This window comes from Musca domestica, unplaced genomic scaffold, assembly GCF_030504385.1.
Source record: "Musca domestica strain aabys unplaced genomic scaffold, Musca_domestica.polishedcontigs.V.1.1 1, whole genome shotgun sequence".
Taxonomy (NCBI): Eukaryota; Metazoa; Arthropoda; class Insecta; order Diptera; family Muscidae; genus Musca; species Musca domestica.
Window position 1 is genome coordinate 25,489,574 of NW_026712114.1, and position 17,927 is coordinate 25,507,500.

The window sequence follows — 17,927 nt, forward strand, 5'->3', positions numbered from 1 at the left end:
AATGGATATTTCAGCCTAAGACAGAAAATTGTCTGTAAAGGTCCACGTCTTCGTATAGCCCCCATATAACGGTACCTTCCGATATTCGGTACTTTGATGATTTTAGCGACATTATTCGCCGGAATTGTTTCAAATTTGTTATTTGAAGATTGTAATGGATAGTGCAGCCTACAGAAAATTGTCTGTGCAGGTCAACGTCTTCGTATAGCCCCCATATAACTTTGCCTCCCGATATTCGGTATTTTGATGATTTTAGCGACATTATTCACCGGAATTGTTTCATATTTGGTATTTGAAGTTCGTAATGGTTACTGCAGCCTATGAAAGAAAATTGTCTGTGCATGCCCACGTCGTCGTATACATTTGGTATTTTTAAGATTTTAACAGAATTTTAATGTTTTTTTTTTAATTTCTTTTTTGAAAATGGCCAAATTCGTTCCAAATGATGGAGGGTGTTCCAAGTTCTGCTCGGCCGAACTTACAGCTTTTTTACTTGTTGTAAACCAAATTTAAGTAAAATGCATTTCGATTTGAGATTTTCTATGAGTAGTGTAATCAACTTAATAATTACATAAAACGCGGTTATAAAAATGAGAAGTGGACAAAAAATTAAAAAAAAGTCGCATCGCAAAGTCGCAAAAACGAAAAAAAATATATTCTTTATTAAAAAATACATTTGACACTTCTTTCCTTTATATAATTTTTATTTGTGATTTTCATGGATAAATAATTGATTCGACTCGTGTTACTTCAACGTAACCTATTTTGCGATTTTGTCCCAGCACATAAAAAGGGGTTTATGGATTTTAATTTTCAAAGCAAAGTCGTCTAAAATTGATTTCAATTTGATATGTTTGATCTGCCAACATTTCGAAAGAGATTACGTTTTTTGGTGGGCATTATTTAAATAACTGGAATATGACAAAGATCTATGACCTCAATGTTGAAATTGTTTAAGGATTACCACAGATAAAAGTTGAAATTGACTTTGAGACTTTTTAACCCCAAAATTTGATTAAACGAAAGTCGACTTAGGTATCCCTATCCCTGCCACCCACTACCCCAATTCGTTTCCATGATTTTTAAAAATAAATAATTTAATCATTTTTACAGAGAGAGAGAGATAGAGATTTACCGACAGTGCCTACTGCAGTATTTCGAAACAGTTTACACGTAATATTGTAATATTTCGTAATATTTTGCAATATATTTGTAATTCAAGTAGTCCATAGTTCAGAACATTTCCATTGTAATTTAGGTGTTTAATTCGTAGTGTAATTCAAATGCAGTTCGATTCCCAATATATTTCATTTTTAATTCGTATTGCATTATTTGTAATTATATTACACAATTCTCGAAACTTATTCAAAATTTTCGGGCGTATGTCATATAAAAAGTATATTTTATATTAAAAAAAAACCTTAAAGAATATTTTGTCGTTTATATGACTTTATGATTATTCTTATTATTATTATTCTCTTCCTATTACATTTCATATTTTCCCTTTGTCTTATTCCATAATTTCTAGTACCCCTTTAAAATTATTAATTTTTTTCAATTTAGTAGCAATTTTTTTATTGTTTAAAACATTCTTAAAATTCTCCCTTTAATGTTCCCATTTGAATGCTGCTCTCAGCTTTTATTAGCTGTGGAAGTGATGGGTTTCCTGTTTTGTGTTTGTTATTTCCGGTTTGGCGAAATGTCGCGATTTTCTTCCTTTTTTCTCTGTTATGCACTACATTATCTTATCTCCTGATAGTGTATCGTTTTCATACAAACGATCAGAGTCCATGGAACTAGATGAGGAACTAATTCTTTCGATGGAACTATATTTGCCTAACTCTACTTCCGTCTATAAAAGACCCGTCAAAGGTCATCTGCCTCAGATAATAAATAATTTAATAAAATATTAATATTTTTATTTTTTATAAAATAATAATTAATAAGAAAAAAGTCTTCAACTTACGCCGTGATCTCCGTCAGCTGATTATTATCCAATTTCAGAACTTTCAAATTTTTGGTATTGTGGAATATAAAATCCGGCAAATTTGTCAAATGGTTATTGGACAGCTCCAAAGTTTGTAGATTCGCCTGACTTTCGAACAGCTCCACCGGCAGGGTGCCCAATTTATTGTCCACAATGACAATTGTTTCCAGCCCAGTAGAATTGGCAAATATGTCACCCGGTATCGATTCCAAATCGGTGGCCAAACGAACATCCGACAATGCGGGCAAGTTGGCCAACAGTGCACTGGGTAAACTTCTCAGCGGTACACGATTATAGTTTAGTCTTAACTTTTCCAATTTTTTGTTATTTTTAAAGAGGCCCTCTGGAAGTGAATGGAAGCGGTTTTTATTCAAATTAATGTTGATCAGGTTTGGCAGGTATTCGAAAACATCATGTGGGAAGGTTTCAATGCCATTGTTACTCAAATCCAATTCGGTAAGGGATGTAATGCCGGCAAATGTTTCCTTGGTCAAGTTGTGTAACTCGTTACTCCACAAATTAAGAATTTGTAGGTTCTTTTGATTGCGGAACACTCCATGTGGCAGTTTCTTGAGGTGGCTATAGCCCAATTCAATGAAAACCAGATTTTCCAATTGGGCAAAAATGTCCGCAGGCAGTTCGGCATTATTGGAACGCAAATCAATCCATGTAAGATTTCTCAGCGAAGGATCGGCAAATAGATCTGAGGGCATGTTCAGCAAATGGGAAGAACTAAAACGTAGGCGTCTCAGCGAGTGTAGACCACTCAAATGTTCCCTTGTGATATTCGTGCCCAAATCATTGTTGGTGGCGAACAGTAGAGTTGTGTATTTTGTAATACCCAAACCCTGCGGTATACTGGCAATGGGCAAATGCCCCGGCAATGGACAGTCCTGGATTTGAATTTGTGTGGTATTTCCAATTTGCATTGTTGGCATCAATTTGTAATCCTTGTAGTTCGTGTTAAAACACTGAATATTGACATGATCACCGGGTCGTATTTTAATGGCAATTTTTGGATTTTCCATGGGACATTGAATTTGTATATCGGATAGCAGGGGTACACATTCACATTTGTTTTTACCCGATAACTCCATACATTCGTCCCGCAGTCGCAGTGCATCTGGATTAATTGCTCGGGAAAATGGCAAGTTTATACTTAGACTGCAAAGCAGTATTAGAAGGCTGCAGGTTGTGGACATTTTCAGCAGGGGCGTTGTAGGCGTTCTGGAACGCCTATTTAATTTGAGATTCATTTTTTTTGGGATGTGTGGCTTGTTGGATTTGTATTGTTAAAATGGTGGTCCTGTTGCCGTTGTTATTTAACTGGAAAGTAAGAGAAAAAAAATCAATATTTTAATTGAAAATAATTTTGAAAATTAAAACTCTTAGAAAAATTAATTTCTCCTACCTCCAGAATTGAAGAAAATTAATTGAATTTCCCCGAATTAATTTTGGAAAATAAATAACATAGAAAATTAAACACTTTCTGTAAACATATTTCATTGATGCCTGAAAGTATGCTTTTTGTTATAGAATAATATTTGCAAGTCCCAAAAGTATGCTATTATTTTTATGTTAAATTAAAAGTGTTGCCTTTTCTGTTCTAATTAAAACCCCATTCTTTCCCACATCTTTACACTCCAATGAGAAAAAGCAACGTTTTTGTTTGAAATACCTCTAGGCACTCTCTTCCTATTTTTCTTTGGACATAATTGAGGTAAATTTTTCTGTGTGTATGTGTCTAAAAACAAATGTAACCATTTATGCGGTTTTCTTTATTTTAACAAATTTCTTTACATTTACGAAACAAAGAACAGCAAACAACTTGTTCAACTACAGCATACCCCAGGGCGTTAATGTTAAAACAAGCAAGCCATTTGGTCCTTCCAAGAAGTAACACGCCAACCAATTTGATGTTCGGTTAACCCAAAAACCAAAAATGAGGAAGAAGAAGAAGAAAAAAACAGACGCCATGCAATTATAAAATATTTTTCTAAAGAATTCCGTTTTTAGTATAATAAGGCTAATTTATTTGCCATTAGCCAAGTTAAAATGTCTCTTAACAACCTTTTCCAAAGCAAATTAACAACACTTAAGCCTTTTTCACAATAATATTTCTTTTTCTTGTGCTGTTTTGACTTTTGTCGAGTTTTGCAAATGGTGTGGACCATTTATTCAGTTGTTATTCGTTTTTTGCCAGATGTTATGCCGCTTACATCTGAATTTCTTCCTTCCAAGTTACTTAGCTGAGAAAATGTGGTAATTTTTCCGTTTTCTTGTGGAATTTCTTGTTTCAGTTATAAGTGCTGCAGAACTTTTAGTTGTATTAAGAGAAATAAGAAAAATAAGGAAACTTCTTAATTTGAAGGTGTTTCGTTGATGAACATGAGAGCGTTGAGGGGTCATACTTTAGGTATAAGTTCATTTATATAATTAAAAGTGGTTACTAATCGCCATTTAAGAGAATGCTTGTTGAGAAAATTTTCTTAGGAAAAAATATGTATAAAACATTACTGAAATATTTCATAGGTCATGGAATTAAATAGCAGGATACTAAACCCTCTACAGATGGGTGTCTTACATTATTTATTTTGCGCCTACAAATATGTTGCTAAAGGCTAAACTTAAATTTGAGGTAAAGGTGGAGTTCAACACACTGAAATATATTGGTACCGTTATATTTGTATATAGTGTACCTCCCAACAATATTCTAAAATGTTTATATTTTTTATTAACTATATAAATTAAGTTATACTTGATAATAACTTATGTTATGCATCGAACGCCATCTATGCCTCAATTTTTTGCAGCACACCTGTGAAACTTTGTTTTGGTTGTATAAGTGATTTCTAGTCAACTAATAACCTCTATAGGTAATGTTATTCAAAGATGGAATGCTTAAAATGTTTGTATCCAATCATAAAATGCTTAATATTGAGGTGTAGATGGCGTTAAATAGACCAAACAAGCAAATGTCATGCAAAAGTTTATGTCATTAATAACAGACAGAGGTTCTCTACAGTCGATTTTTAAAAAAGTGTGCGCTATAACAAAGGAAATTGAAAATGAGCTCTAGGTGGCGTTCGCCATACGACATAGGAACCTAACAATGACAGCTATGATAACTTGAATAATTCTCAGGGAATGAAATTAATATGTACTCGACAGAATCCTCAACAGACAACATTTTATATGGTATAACGACCGTCATCTAGGCCTTTTTCAGTAGCGCATAATTAAGCAGGAAATTGAAAATGAGGTCTAGATGGCGTTGTTTATACCATATAAGAAGCTAATAATGATAACTTAATATATCTCAGGCCATGACATTGATATGTGATCTATCTGAATCCTCTGCAGACTACATAGTATTAAAATTTTTTTTGCAACCACAGGAATGATGCCTAATATATACATTGAAATTGAGATATAGATGACGTTCGATACTTTAATTATTCCTTAAGACATTCGCATGAATTATATATAATAACACAGGTTGAGATAAAAAAACTGCAACAAAGGCAAACGCCATAAGATTTACTTTTTTTTTAAATTTATTGAATGAAAGTAACAAATGTCGGAAATATCATCAAATTTTAGAATAAGTTTAGATTAGTTCGTATTGGTCGCCTTTGGCATGAATTATGGCCTTTAAACGGCCAATGAAACCGTCACACGCTGCCCGAATGTTGCTCTGCGGTATTTTGGCGCATTCCCGGCGAAGCGCTTGCTTGATGTGATCTACACTTTGGCATTTTGAAGTGCTAATCTTGCTTTCCAAAATACTCCAGACACAATCCGAAGATTTTGGTGACCATTGTACGCTATTCAGCTGAGTGCTGTTGGAATGTCCAAGGTCTGTGGCCAAAATGTTTGCGTGCCCAAAGCTTTAATACACCCTCCAGAATATTTTCGCGATAATATTCGGAATTTATTCTGAGCGGAGAGCGACCATCGGCTGTTATGGCGGCCCACACCATCACCGGCGCTTGAGTTCTGGTGGCCAACCAAAGGTGCACATTTTATGGCTGACCTCTTTGGCAAGTAATACGATAATTTTGTTTGTTTACAAACTCCTGGACAACGAATGTTTTCTCATCGGAGAAAACCAAATTCGGCTGTTCACCACTTTCGGCCAAGCGAAGCAAATCTTTAGCTTTTTTGAGTCTATTTTCTTTCTGTTGCGGTGTAAGTTCTTGCACTTTTTGGAATTTCACTGGCTTTACCCCGAGCTCATTTTTCAATATTTGCCGAATGGAATATTACGATATGTTCTGCTCACGAGGTATTTTTCGGCCACTGCGACGCGGGTTTCGCTCAAGTCGCTTCTTTACTTTTCGAGCCATTTCTGCTGATGTTGTTGTTTTCTTCCGTCCACTTCCTTGACGTCGGTCTATGGGCTACACAAAAGATTTATTCACATTTAAATGCTGGAGAGCTTTAACGAAGGCAATTACTTTCACTATAGTGAAACTGAACTATAGATGGCGTTCTCTACATTAAATAAGTTTCTGTCTTCTACCCAGTTTTAACCATTCTATTCGGAATTCTTGTTGAACTTATGTACTGAATACAATTTATTGAGTTACTCCCTATCTTATAAACAAATATGCACAAATTTTCCCCAATTCCCCAGCACATAACTTACTTCTTGCTGACACTTTGTATATCACATTCACTCGCCTTACTTGCCGCTGCAACCAAAACTAATTACATACCCTCAAATGCCAATTGTCATACATGAACATGCATAATTATATGGACAAACATGCTTGCACACACAAAAATTACAATGTTTGCGGAATTTCTTTTTCTCTCTCTCTCTCTTGTTTTAAACAAAAGCATTTTTATCAAACCATTGTCATAGTCAAATGACAGTCTTGCATGTGGTGAATAATTACCCAGCCACTGGCTCTTCAAACAAAAGAGGAATATCCCCAAAGACACCAACCAACATTGTGAGTTTGCTAAGTTTTGGTTCACACCAGTCGTTTTTTTTTCTTCGTTTGTGGCGCCACAGTCCCCACAACAAAAAATTTACATTGAATTAGCTTTACAACCACTGATGCCAATGAGGGATGGAGGAGCAGGAGAAGGGCCTGATGCAAGAAGTGAAAGTTTTGTTGCAAATTTGTTGAACGAAATTTATGCTTCCCTTTGTGTTTTTTTCGAGGTTTTTACTTTCCTTTTCACAATAGCCAACTTATCACCACAATGTCGTTGGAAAGGCTGCGGGGGTTTAAAGTGTTGAAGGGGGGTTTTTCAAATAATTCACAAATTCAATTTGCATTCGCCAACCAGCCAGTGACAGTTACAGTTAAGAGCAGACAATCATTTTAGATTAAAAACCCACAACCATTATTGCTGTCCCACAATGTAGTGAGGGTGAATGGAGTGGAAGGCATTTATATATATCTATGTATTTTTATCGCTTCCCCAACAAACCATGGGTACGGAGGTGGATATCAATGAGGGATTTTATATCGTACCAGAACTATGCAACTTTTTTTGAACTGTGTATCCAAATAGACTTAATTTCGGAAGAGAAACAGGTGATGATCAAAAGTTGGATCCTTTCAAAATAAGCTTACTCAAAGGAACTATTCAGTGAGTGAAAAGATCGGAACTAGTTCAAGGTGTTTAGTTCGTCTACTTCCCTTTAACAATTTTCGTAGTTTTTTGTCTCATATCGTTTGGACCTAAAGGAAAAATTCAAAAATATAGGTCTTTTAAGAAGATCAGGGTTGAACTAAATGAATCGGAGAAACTAATTGAAGAAACTAGTTCATTTTAAGGAAATGAACGAGAATGTTCAATCCGTGCAGCAAATCGGATTACCTAACTCTTTTATGACTGAACTCATATCAATAACTAAATTGAAATAAATCGAACTGTACTTTAGTCTTAATCAATGGAACAAAAAAAAAATACAGTTGAACTCAAACGAACAATTGAACTAGTCAGAACTATGCACATACGATGGAACTTAAAGGATACGATGTACCTAGTAACAAAGTACCTCTACAGAATATAAAGGGGTAAACGAATTATGACCTTCATACGGCCAATGACCTTTTTCGGCCACTGCGACGCGGGTTTCGATCAAGTCGCTTCTTTACTTTTCGAACCATTTCTGCTGATGTTGCTGTTTTCTTTCGTCCACTTCATTGACGTTGGGCTAGGCTACCAATACCACGGTAACGAGCGATGGTACGAGACACAAAAGATTTATTCACATTTAAATGCTGGAGTGCTCTAACGATAGCCACTTGTGGTTTTCCAGCCAAATATAAAGAAACCACACTTTCACGCTTGAATTCCATCACGAATAAATTTTTTTCTGGAAACTTCTCACTAAAATGCTTTTGTACGCTTGTAAACAATATAATGAGCTGTCACTGGGATAATTTTAACAGCTGTCGGACGAGTGGCTTAGGAATGACAGCAGTCTATAGTTGGTTGCAGTTTTTTCATCTTACTCTGTGTATCCTTAAATTGGTTTGCTGGGTTAACATACTTGTGCAGTAATACATGACGTATGGCTGTGTGCATATGTGTTTGTATATTTAGCATTGTATTGTAGTATCACTACTTAATGGGTAATTTTGTTACCATAAACCCAATGGCAGTAGTGGCGGGTGCTACAGCTGTTGTTGGCGGCCACTGAAGTACATAAAATCGCCAATCGTAAAAATTGTTCATTGTTCATTACATAAAAGGACATGGAAATACAATTATAGAACAGAAACACACACATATTTTAATTTAAAGGATTTTTTTTTAAATTATTTCAATGTATTTTAAATTGGCGGAAATAGTAATCTATATATAAATATAAAAGAGTAGTGAAATAACTGACTGACTGACTGACTGAAAATCAACGCAGATACAAAACCGTTGAACCTAGAATCTTGAGGATCAATTGTTTTTGGGAGAGGATACGAAAAGTACTACAATGTCCTAAAAATTTAATACTTTGTATAGGACAAACGGAATGAGCTGACATTTTGAATGAGTGTCACTGATTGATTGCATTATTGATGTACCAAAGGGTTTTTGGAAATACCAACTTTTAAATGGCGAAAAGTTCTAAAATGGTGATCCGATAGCTTGAAATTCGGTATGAGAATAAATGTTGTAAAGTAAGTTTGATAATGGATGTGGTTTTGGAAATGTGTACTAAGTTTGCGAACTGTACTAAATGGAGCTAAATTTGAAACAGTTTGGCTTAGGGTGAACGAATGAAGCTGGAATTTTGAAATTATTGTATTGGGATAACTGTTGTTTGGAGGTTTGTGATAAAAAGGTGGTTTTTGAAATGTGTACTTCAAGTGCACGAAAAGTACTAAATATTACGATGTTTGGTACAATTTGGTATTGAGTGAACAATGGGTGCTTGTAGTTTGAAATTTTATATTAGCGTCGCTGTTCATGTGTAGCCTAAACATATGAAGGTGATATTAAGAGTGTTTATTGTAATTGTACAAAAAGTACAAAATGGTGCTACATTTGGTCTTGGTAGAAGGAGATTATAGATGGAAGATTATATATGGTATCTGTGTTTGAGATTTGGATGTAGTTGGGAAATGCGAAAAATATTAAATGGTACTAAATTTGGTATTGTGTGACGGAATGGGTTTGGAATCCTCAATTTTTTTATTAAGCTCTCTATTGGTATTTGGAATTGCGATACAGAGGTGGTTTTGGAAATGTCAACTATAATTGTACGAAAAGTATTAAAAAGAACTATATTTGGTATTAAGTGAATAGATCTGAAATTTGATATAGAAGCCGCTGTGGCTGTCTGTGGTTAAGATATTGAGGAGATTTTGGAAATGTGTACGATAGTCGTTTAAAATGTACTAAATGGTACTACATTTGATATTGGTTTGATATTGGAGAAAAAATTGTGAAATGTTATATTTAGGTTACTAATGGTTTCTGGAAATGAGACATAGACGTGGTTTTGGAAATGTGTTCTATAATTATACGAATAATTCTGAATTTCGTATTGGGTGAAGAAATGGAGATGAAATCCTGAAATTGGATATGTATGTCGCTGTTGTTGTCTGTGGAAATGTATACTACAGTTTTTCGAAAAGTACTAAGTGGAACTAAGTGGAGTATTGGGTGAGGTATAGGACTGGAATCCTGAAATTTGATATTGAGGTCTGCGTTGGCAACTGGGATTGAGGTATAAAGGTGGTTCTGGAAAGGTGTGCTGTAATTGTACGAAAAGTATTAAGTAGTACTAAATTGGGTATTGGGTGAAGGGATAGGACTGGAATCCAGAAATTTAATATTGAGGTCTCTGTTGGTATCTGGGATTGAAATATGGATATGTGTTCTATAATTGTACTAAATTTGATAGTGGGGGAAATGAAAGAGCTAAAATCCTAAAATTTAATATTAAGGCCACTGTTGGTATCTGAGGTTGAGATAGGGTAATTGTTTTGGAAATCCGAAATGTACTTACTGCTAGACAATTTTGTATTAGCTGAGGGGATAGGGCAGGAATCCTGAAATTTGATGTATATATCACTGTTGGTGTCTGTGGTTGAGAGAAGGAGGTGGTTTTGGATATGCATACCATAATTGTACTAAATGGAACTAAATTTTGTAAAGGGGGAAATTAAGGAGCAGAAATCCTTAAATGTTATATTAAAGTCACTGTTGGTATCTGAGGTTGTTGAGGAATAGAGCTGAAATTCTGAAATTTGATGTTGACGTCACTGTTGTTTTCTAGAGTTTACACATGGAAACATGGATGTGGCTGCATTGTGCAATGGATAAATTTTAAAATTACAGAATTTGAAGACGTTGTGGTGTAAAAAGTAACATTTTCCGATAATTCTTTCCGAAAAAGGAAAGACTTAAACAATAAAAAAAATCTTAAAAACCTTTGATTTTGAAAAACTGAACAAATTGTGAATTTTCAGTACTAATCGTAACTGACACAAATCTAAAATTTCAAGGTGGACTTTCCGTCGACGAAGTGCCCGACACTTGCTAGTATAATATATTAGTCATAGTAAAGTTAATAACAATACCACAATTTCCAATTAATATTTGTTTTCCATTTTTGTTTCTTTATTTTCCACTCCCCGCAATGTTATTCACAACATTTCCACATCAAATTTCCACTGTTATGCTCGCCATTATTTAAGTGAAAACAAATTATACCATTGTCATGTTATTTTCTTGCTAACAAACGATGGAAAATTAATGAGCAAAAAAAAAAAAACACAAACACACAGAAATAGATTTCTAAAGAAGAAAGTAGTTGTTATAATGAACAACGAAAATGGCAAACAACACCCACCCATTGAGCTGGCCGACGACATTCGTCTTTCTTGCCAAAGGAGTTGTGTTCGGCATTTTCAATACAAATAACTATCTTTCAATCTACTAATGGCAAAAATCCTACTGTCTATACAACAGCAACAACAACAACATCACAGCGTTGACAATTAGTTATCGTCTCCATAATGTCCGGGATTGTTGTATTGGAAGCAAACACTAAGAATAGTCTCGTCGTTGCTTGGTGATCAAGATAACCAACCAACCAAGGAAGGCGAAGGAGGAAAGCTTTAACAATTTGTTATTATTTTGCTTTTAATTTTTTGTCGTGCTGTTTTTTTTTTCACTACCATGAAGAGCATCAATGCAATTTAATGGTTGGATTTTTTTTGTTAGTTCTTGGAAGATAGTTGTGTCGAAAAGTAAAATGGCTAAACAACAATCAATAATTGTGAAAAGGAAATGTCAGGATAGAAACTATCCGCACTCCTCTGCAAAATACAGAGGGAGAGTGGCAAATGATTGATTACTGAACTAAAAACTTTTCCAAGACATTGCTAGTATTTGCGCTTTCGTCTCTTAAATTTCAGCATCCCCCACTTAGACAAGGAATAGCTTCACTTGAAGCATTGAATTTCAGGAAATTTAATATATTTTTAATTACCAACGGCAACAGCATGACAGACGAATGATTCATATAACGAAACAATGTTCTGTTGCCGGTTTTCTTGGTCTAGCTAAGCCATTGACCTGGCTGAAAACAAAATATACTTCTTAAATTCATTGTATCTTTCATTGAAGGGTTAAACAAATGTCAATTTAAATTTAATCAGAATTATATTGGCATGTAATCAACTTTTGTCACAATGAGTTATAAATAAATTTTCAGATTAAAAAATATATTAAATGATTTTTGTAGTACAAAACAAAATATGTATATTCTATAAATTTCAAAGAATATTTAAAAAAAGTGCATATAGTCTCGGTGATTTTAGGATAAAATATATTAAATATCAAAGACTATAGCTCAGATGTTCTTGAGAAAATAAAAGTCCACCTGTCCAGGATATTAGTAAAACCATTGCATAATAAGTCTACATCCAATTTTTCTACACAAAACTATTTCAACGTTGAAACCAACAGATACCTCAATACAAATTTCCGAATTTCAGCTCCATTCCATCACCCAAAATCAAATTTAGTAAAATTAGTGCATTATAGCACGCCTATGTAAAACCAGCTTCTTTGTCGAATCACAGACATTACCGGTGACATAGACATAACATTTCAGAATTTTAGCTCTATTCCTTCTATTCCTAATTTCTACAAACCAACAGAGACCACAATATGAAATTTGAGGATTCCAGCCTTATCCCTTCACCTTATACCAAATGTACTACTATTTAGTGCTTTACTACTATTTAGTACTTTTCGTACAAATATGGTACACTTTTTAAAATCACCACACACCTAAATCACCTCCACACCTCAATTTTAGATACTAACAAATATCTGAATATGAAATTTGAGGATTCCAGCCCTATCCCTTCACCCAATACTTTTCGTACAAATATTGGACAAATTCCAAAACCCGCCAAAACTCAAAACCAGATGCTACCATTAATCTAAATATTAAATTTAAGAATTTCATCTCTATCCCTTCACCCAATGCCAAATATAGTACGATTTCGGTTATACTAACACGAACAGCAACCCTAATACCAAATTTCTGATTTCACGAGCTATATGTCCACCCAATACCAAATTGTATCAAAAATAGTACTATTTAGTACTTTTCATGCACTTGTAGTACACATATCAAACAATCCCCAGCAGTGAACCCAATACCATAATTTCATATTACAAGCTTCTTCCGTTCACGCATAAAGGAATTGCATTAAATTTAGTAAACATTTCCAAACCCACCACCTTAGATGAATCCCATTTGAGCCTTGAAAGAATACATTAAAAAATCGACGTTCGAGGGATCCACATTTGTAACTACGGCTGGCCCTTAGAAAATTAAAAAATAAAAATCCGCCTTGTAAAAAATTCATCAAAAAATCGATGTTTGTAGCTCTACTGATCCTTGGGAAATGCTTTAACTTATCCACATTTGTAACTCGGCTGGCCCTTAGAAAACAATTAAAAAATAAATCCACGTTCACTTTTAAAAAATCTGCGCTCTTAACACGTGAAGGTCCTTAGAAAGTATACCTAGCAAATCTACGTTTAAAAATTGTTTCTAAAAATCTGTAAAAATGTTTCTAAAGGTCTACGATTTTATCACGTGAAGGTCCTACAGAAAGCATTTTTATTCGTTTCATTCTCGGAACTATCCTAAAAAATCTGTGCTTATAATTCTCTTAAAATGTTTCTTAAAATCCACGCTTGCATCTTTAAAGGTCCGCGAGAAAAAATTTCTTAAAAAAATCCAGTTCTGTAACTCCGAGGTTCCTTGAAAAAATATTCGTAGGGAGCATAGGTGTCCTTGAAAAAATATTTTTAAAATATCCATGTAGGCATGTCAGATGATCGATCAAAATATATTTTACAAAAATCCACGTTTATACAAATATTCCAACAAATCCGCGTTTATACTCGGATGGTACCTAAGTAAATGTTCTACAAAATTCAAGTTTCTTAAGAAAATGTTCCCAAAAATAAGTTTGTACAACCGCTAGTCCTTGATAAATTTGTCCTTAAAAACCTACATAATTTGATTTAATTTGTATGTAAAAACAGTTTTAATATACTTCTCTGTATTGTGGTAAAATTGTTCTTTACTGCAGAGAAATTAATTAACTTGTGTTATTTTGTTGTTGCAATTAACCTCATTAATTATATCGGGATTATCAAGGTCATTGACTTTTATTAACTACCAACACCTATACCTCAAATTTCATACATAAAGCCCCATTCATCCCCGTTTCCTAAACAACTGCATTCACATTAAACACGCCTAAAAGTATGCTTTAAAATATATAACCGACCACAACTGTTGTGGTAACCAAAAAGATACGTTAATTTTTTTGTTCCGTTTCCTCTCACACTTGCTCGCATAGCAACTCATACTCATACATATTGTATGGGAATGGTAAATATTTTATATTGCAGTAAAAAAAGACGACGACAACAACAACAACAACAAATTTATACATTTTAGTGCATAAAAAAGGGATTGTTGTTTGGCTGCTGCTGTTGGCTGCTCACTTGGAATTATGTGAAATATTTCGCACACACACAAACCCGAAAATATTTTTGATACGTAGAATACAAAGTGAAGGAATGCTGGTGAAGAGAGCAAGAGATAGACTTCAGCAAAGCGTAAATATTTTAAAATGCAGACGAAGAATACAAAATTCATTTCTGCCAGACAAACTTGCATTCAAATTGGGTTTTTTTGTTTGTTTAACTTTATATATTTTATTTAGACAATGGTGGCGTCAGGTGTCCTACGTTTTAGAAAAGGGGTTTCCCGCTTGGATGTTTATTGTTATGTCAAGGATTTTTTTTCAAAAATTTAAATTTTAGAATTTAGACTTACTCTTTTGGAGGTAGACTTACTCTTTGGCAATAAGAGTTAGACATACATGTGGATTTTTCCGAATTACCATTTTACCTATAAAATTATAATTTTTAGGTTCTGAAAGAATAGTTTCTTAATCCTACATTTTTAAAAGTACTTTCCTTAAACATAGTTTATGGATTTTCAAGAATACTTCGATTTAGCTTGACATTAGATATTTTAAGAATAATTTTGAAGGATCAGTAAAGTTTAAGGGCCAATTGATTTTAAGAAGCCAATTTAATTATTAGAAAATTTGTATATTAAGTTTGTCATTCCGTTCGTAACATCTCGAAATATACATTTTAGACACACAAAGTATATATATTGTTGATCATCATAAAATTCTATGTCGATTTAGCAACGTCCGTTCGTCTTCTGTGGAAATCACTGTAGCTTCCGAAGAAAATTAATTAGGTTGATAAAATTTTACTCAAATGTCTATTATGTCTGCAGGACTTTTGGTATTGAAAATGGGTCATGTAGGTCCACGTTGTGGTATAGCCCCCATATAGTGGTACCTTCCCTTGGAATTGTTTCAAATTTGGTATTTGAAGTTCGTAATTAATACTACAGCCTAAGACAGAAAATTGTCTGTGCAGGTCCACGCCTTGGTTTAATGACAAAATGGTTTATGACCAAAGTTGCCTATGCAGGCCCATGTCTTCGTATAGACCCTAATATAACGGCTTCATTCGATTGTTTAAGTCTTCACACACCCTTTTTAGAATCCTCCAAAAAAAACTACGATTGTTTTAGTATTTTCCTGTTTTTAGCATTCTGGAACAGTCCTTAAACCCGCCTTAACCATTATCCATGTTACAGGAGAGCCATAACACATTTTAGACTAAGCGTTTGTAAAAATCTGCCATGCTGACATTACACACACATATACATATTTACATGCGGACACATTTAGCAGACATGGTGTTGAGTGGTATAGTGTGTAAATTGTCACATATACATTTACAGCTTTCCGCCACTACCAAACCACATTACATTTGCCGCTTTGTTGTTGCGACGGGTTTTTTGTTGTGGTGCAATTATGGTCAGGCAGAAGTATGAGTAAAATACACAGGATCCATATATACACTCTTAAATGGCTATGAATATGACTGCTGCTGCTTACCGCTCCCTGCCACCACCTTAAGCTTGTACTATTTGCCAGTAAATATGAGATTTTTTTTTGTTTTTGCAAAGGTGTGCTGTTTGTTGTCATCCACGTCATATGAATACCACTCACATCCAGAGCTGGAGTTTAGCAGGAGCATTATAAAAGAACATATGAATGCTAAACTGTGAGAATAAATAATTTTATATTACACCAAAAATATGTGCGTGTGTGAGTGTTTTGTATTACGATGTAGACGATTATTATTTAGCTACAGAAATAGAATTTTTAGCATGGTGACAACTATGTGTATGTATGCGTGAAAGTGGAAAACGAAACGAAAACGATGTAATAAAATAGTAATGTTGTGATGAGAGTGCGAGGCAAGAGTTTAATGCGGTGCGATACATATGAAGCATGTAATATTAGGTGCGAATGTTAATATTCTAGGGGATTTGAGACTTTCTGCAAGAAATAGAAATTTAGGAGGTAATGTTTTTTTGCCATGTCAAATGATTTTTGATTAGTTTCGAGAAAGACCTTTTAAAGATTATTTTCTTTGTGGTGGATTTTTAAACCGAGAACATTTATTGAAAATCCTTACACATTTCAAAAATTCATCAAATGGTTAATAAAGACAAGTTTAAGCAAATTTTTGAAAATTGATTCCAAGGAATTATAGAGGCATAATCTTAATTTTTTTTTGGAAATTTTTTTTTTTTTAATATTTTTTAATCCTTGAATTATAAATACTTTATTTGAATTATAAATGTTATATTAAGAAATACTTAAAAAAAATGAAATTTTTAAATTTGAAAAAAATAGATATAATCGCCTATTTTAGACATATTTTTTCATCTTGAGTTGTAACGTCTATATGTTTGAAAGGCCAACGGAGCCACAGTTCTGGTTTTTTTCAAGGAACCAACAATATTTGAGGAACCAATAACGTTTTTAAAATTATTTATGATGGTCAAGCGGAACTATAATCATAGATTCTAAAAAAAAAAAAAAAAAAATACTGAAAGGGCTAATTCTGATTTTTTATACCCTCCATCGAGGTATGGAGGGTATATTAAGTTTTGTCAATCCGTTTGCAACACTTCGAAATATACATTTTAGCCCACACAAAGTATATATATTCTTGATCAGCATAAAATTCTATGTCGATTTAACGATGTTCGTCCATCTGTTTGTCTGTCCATCTATCAATCTAGCTTCCAAAGGAATTGAAGTGGGATGATATAATTTTACTTAAATGTGTGTTTGGTCAGAAGGACTTTTGGTATAGAAAATGGTCTATATGGGTCCACGCTTAGGTATAGCCCCCATGTAACTATACCTCCCTATATTCGGTATTTTGATGATTTTAGCGACAGTATTTACCGGAATTAATTCAAGTTTCGTATTTAAAGTTCGGAATTGGTACTACAGCCTAAAATTGGCTATGCAGGTCCAGGTCTTCATATAGCCCCTATATATTCGATATTTTGACGATTTTATTCTATATTTTGATTATTTTAGAGACATTGTTCACCGAAATGGTTTTTAATAGAATTATTTTTTTGAAATTTCCAAATAGTGGAGGGTACTTGGCCGGGCTTAACATATTATATTGTTTAGTATTTATTTATTTTTTTGTTTTTTAAGGACAATCTGATTTTTCGTCTTGGATTGTTAAGGGATATTTATGAATAGCCAACAGAATTTTTAAGAATACTTATAGCAGAATACTATATAGCATCGACTATAAATAAGTTTTTATGGACCTATATTTCTACAATTATGAACATTTTTGAAGGACCAACAACCAAAAGTGAATATGTTTTTTAGGTGCCGTCGACCTATACTTGAGGGTTTTTTTTAGAATATTTTTGTAGATTTTGTAGGTCTCATAATGGACCTACCCAGCGATAATCCTGCATATTCTAAGAACAATTTTAGTATAATTTTCAATA

General features: G+C 33.8%; 2 protein-coding genes across 5 annotated transcripts in view; one reads left to right on the top strand and one right to left on the bottom strand.

The window, feature by feature from the left end:
- The window catches only part of LOC101896481 (cation-independent mannose-6-phosphate receptor), a 208,480-nt gene that overhangs the window by 165,916 nt on the left and 24,637 nt on the right, over positions 1 to 17,927 (top strand). The gene's annotated exons all lie outside the window — the stretch shown is intronic.
- The window catches only part of LOC101891253 (protein toll), a 311,410-nt gene that overhangs the window by 4,070 nt on the left and 289,413 nt on the right, over positions 1 to 17,927 (bottom strand). For all 4 annotated transcript variants that reach the window (XM_059121120.1, XM_059121110.1, XM_059121116.1 and 1 more), the window contains one exon: positions 1,967 to 3,313. In XM_059121120.1, coding sequence (XP_058977103.1) covers positions 1,967 to 3,243 — 1,277 coding nt within the window. In that variant the 5' untranslated portion in view covers positions 3,244 to 3,313. The remainder of the gene's footprint in view (positions 1 to 1,966; positions 3,314 to 17,927) is intronic.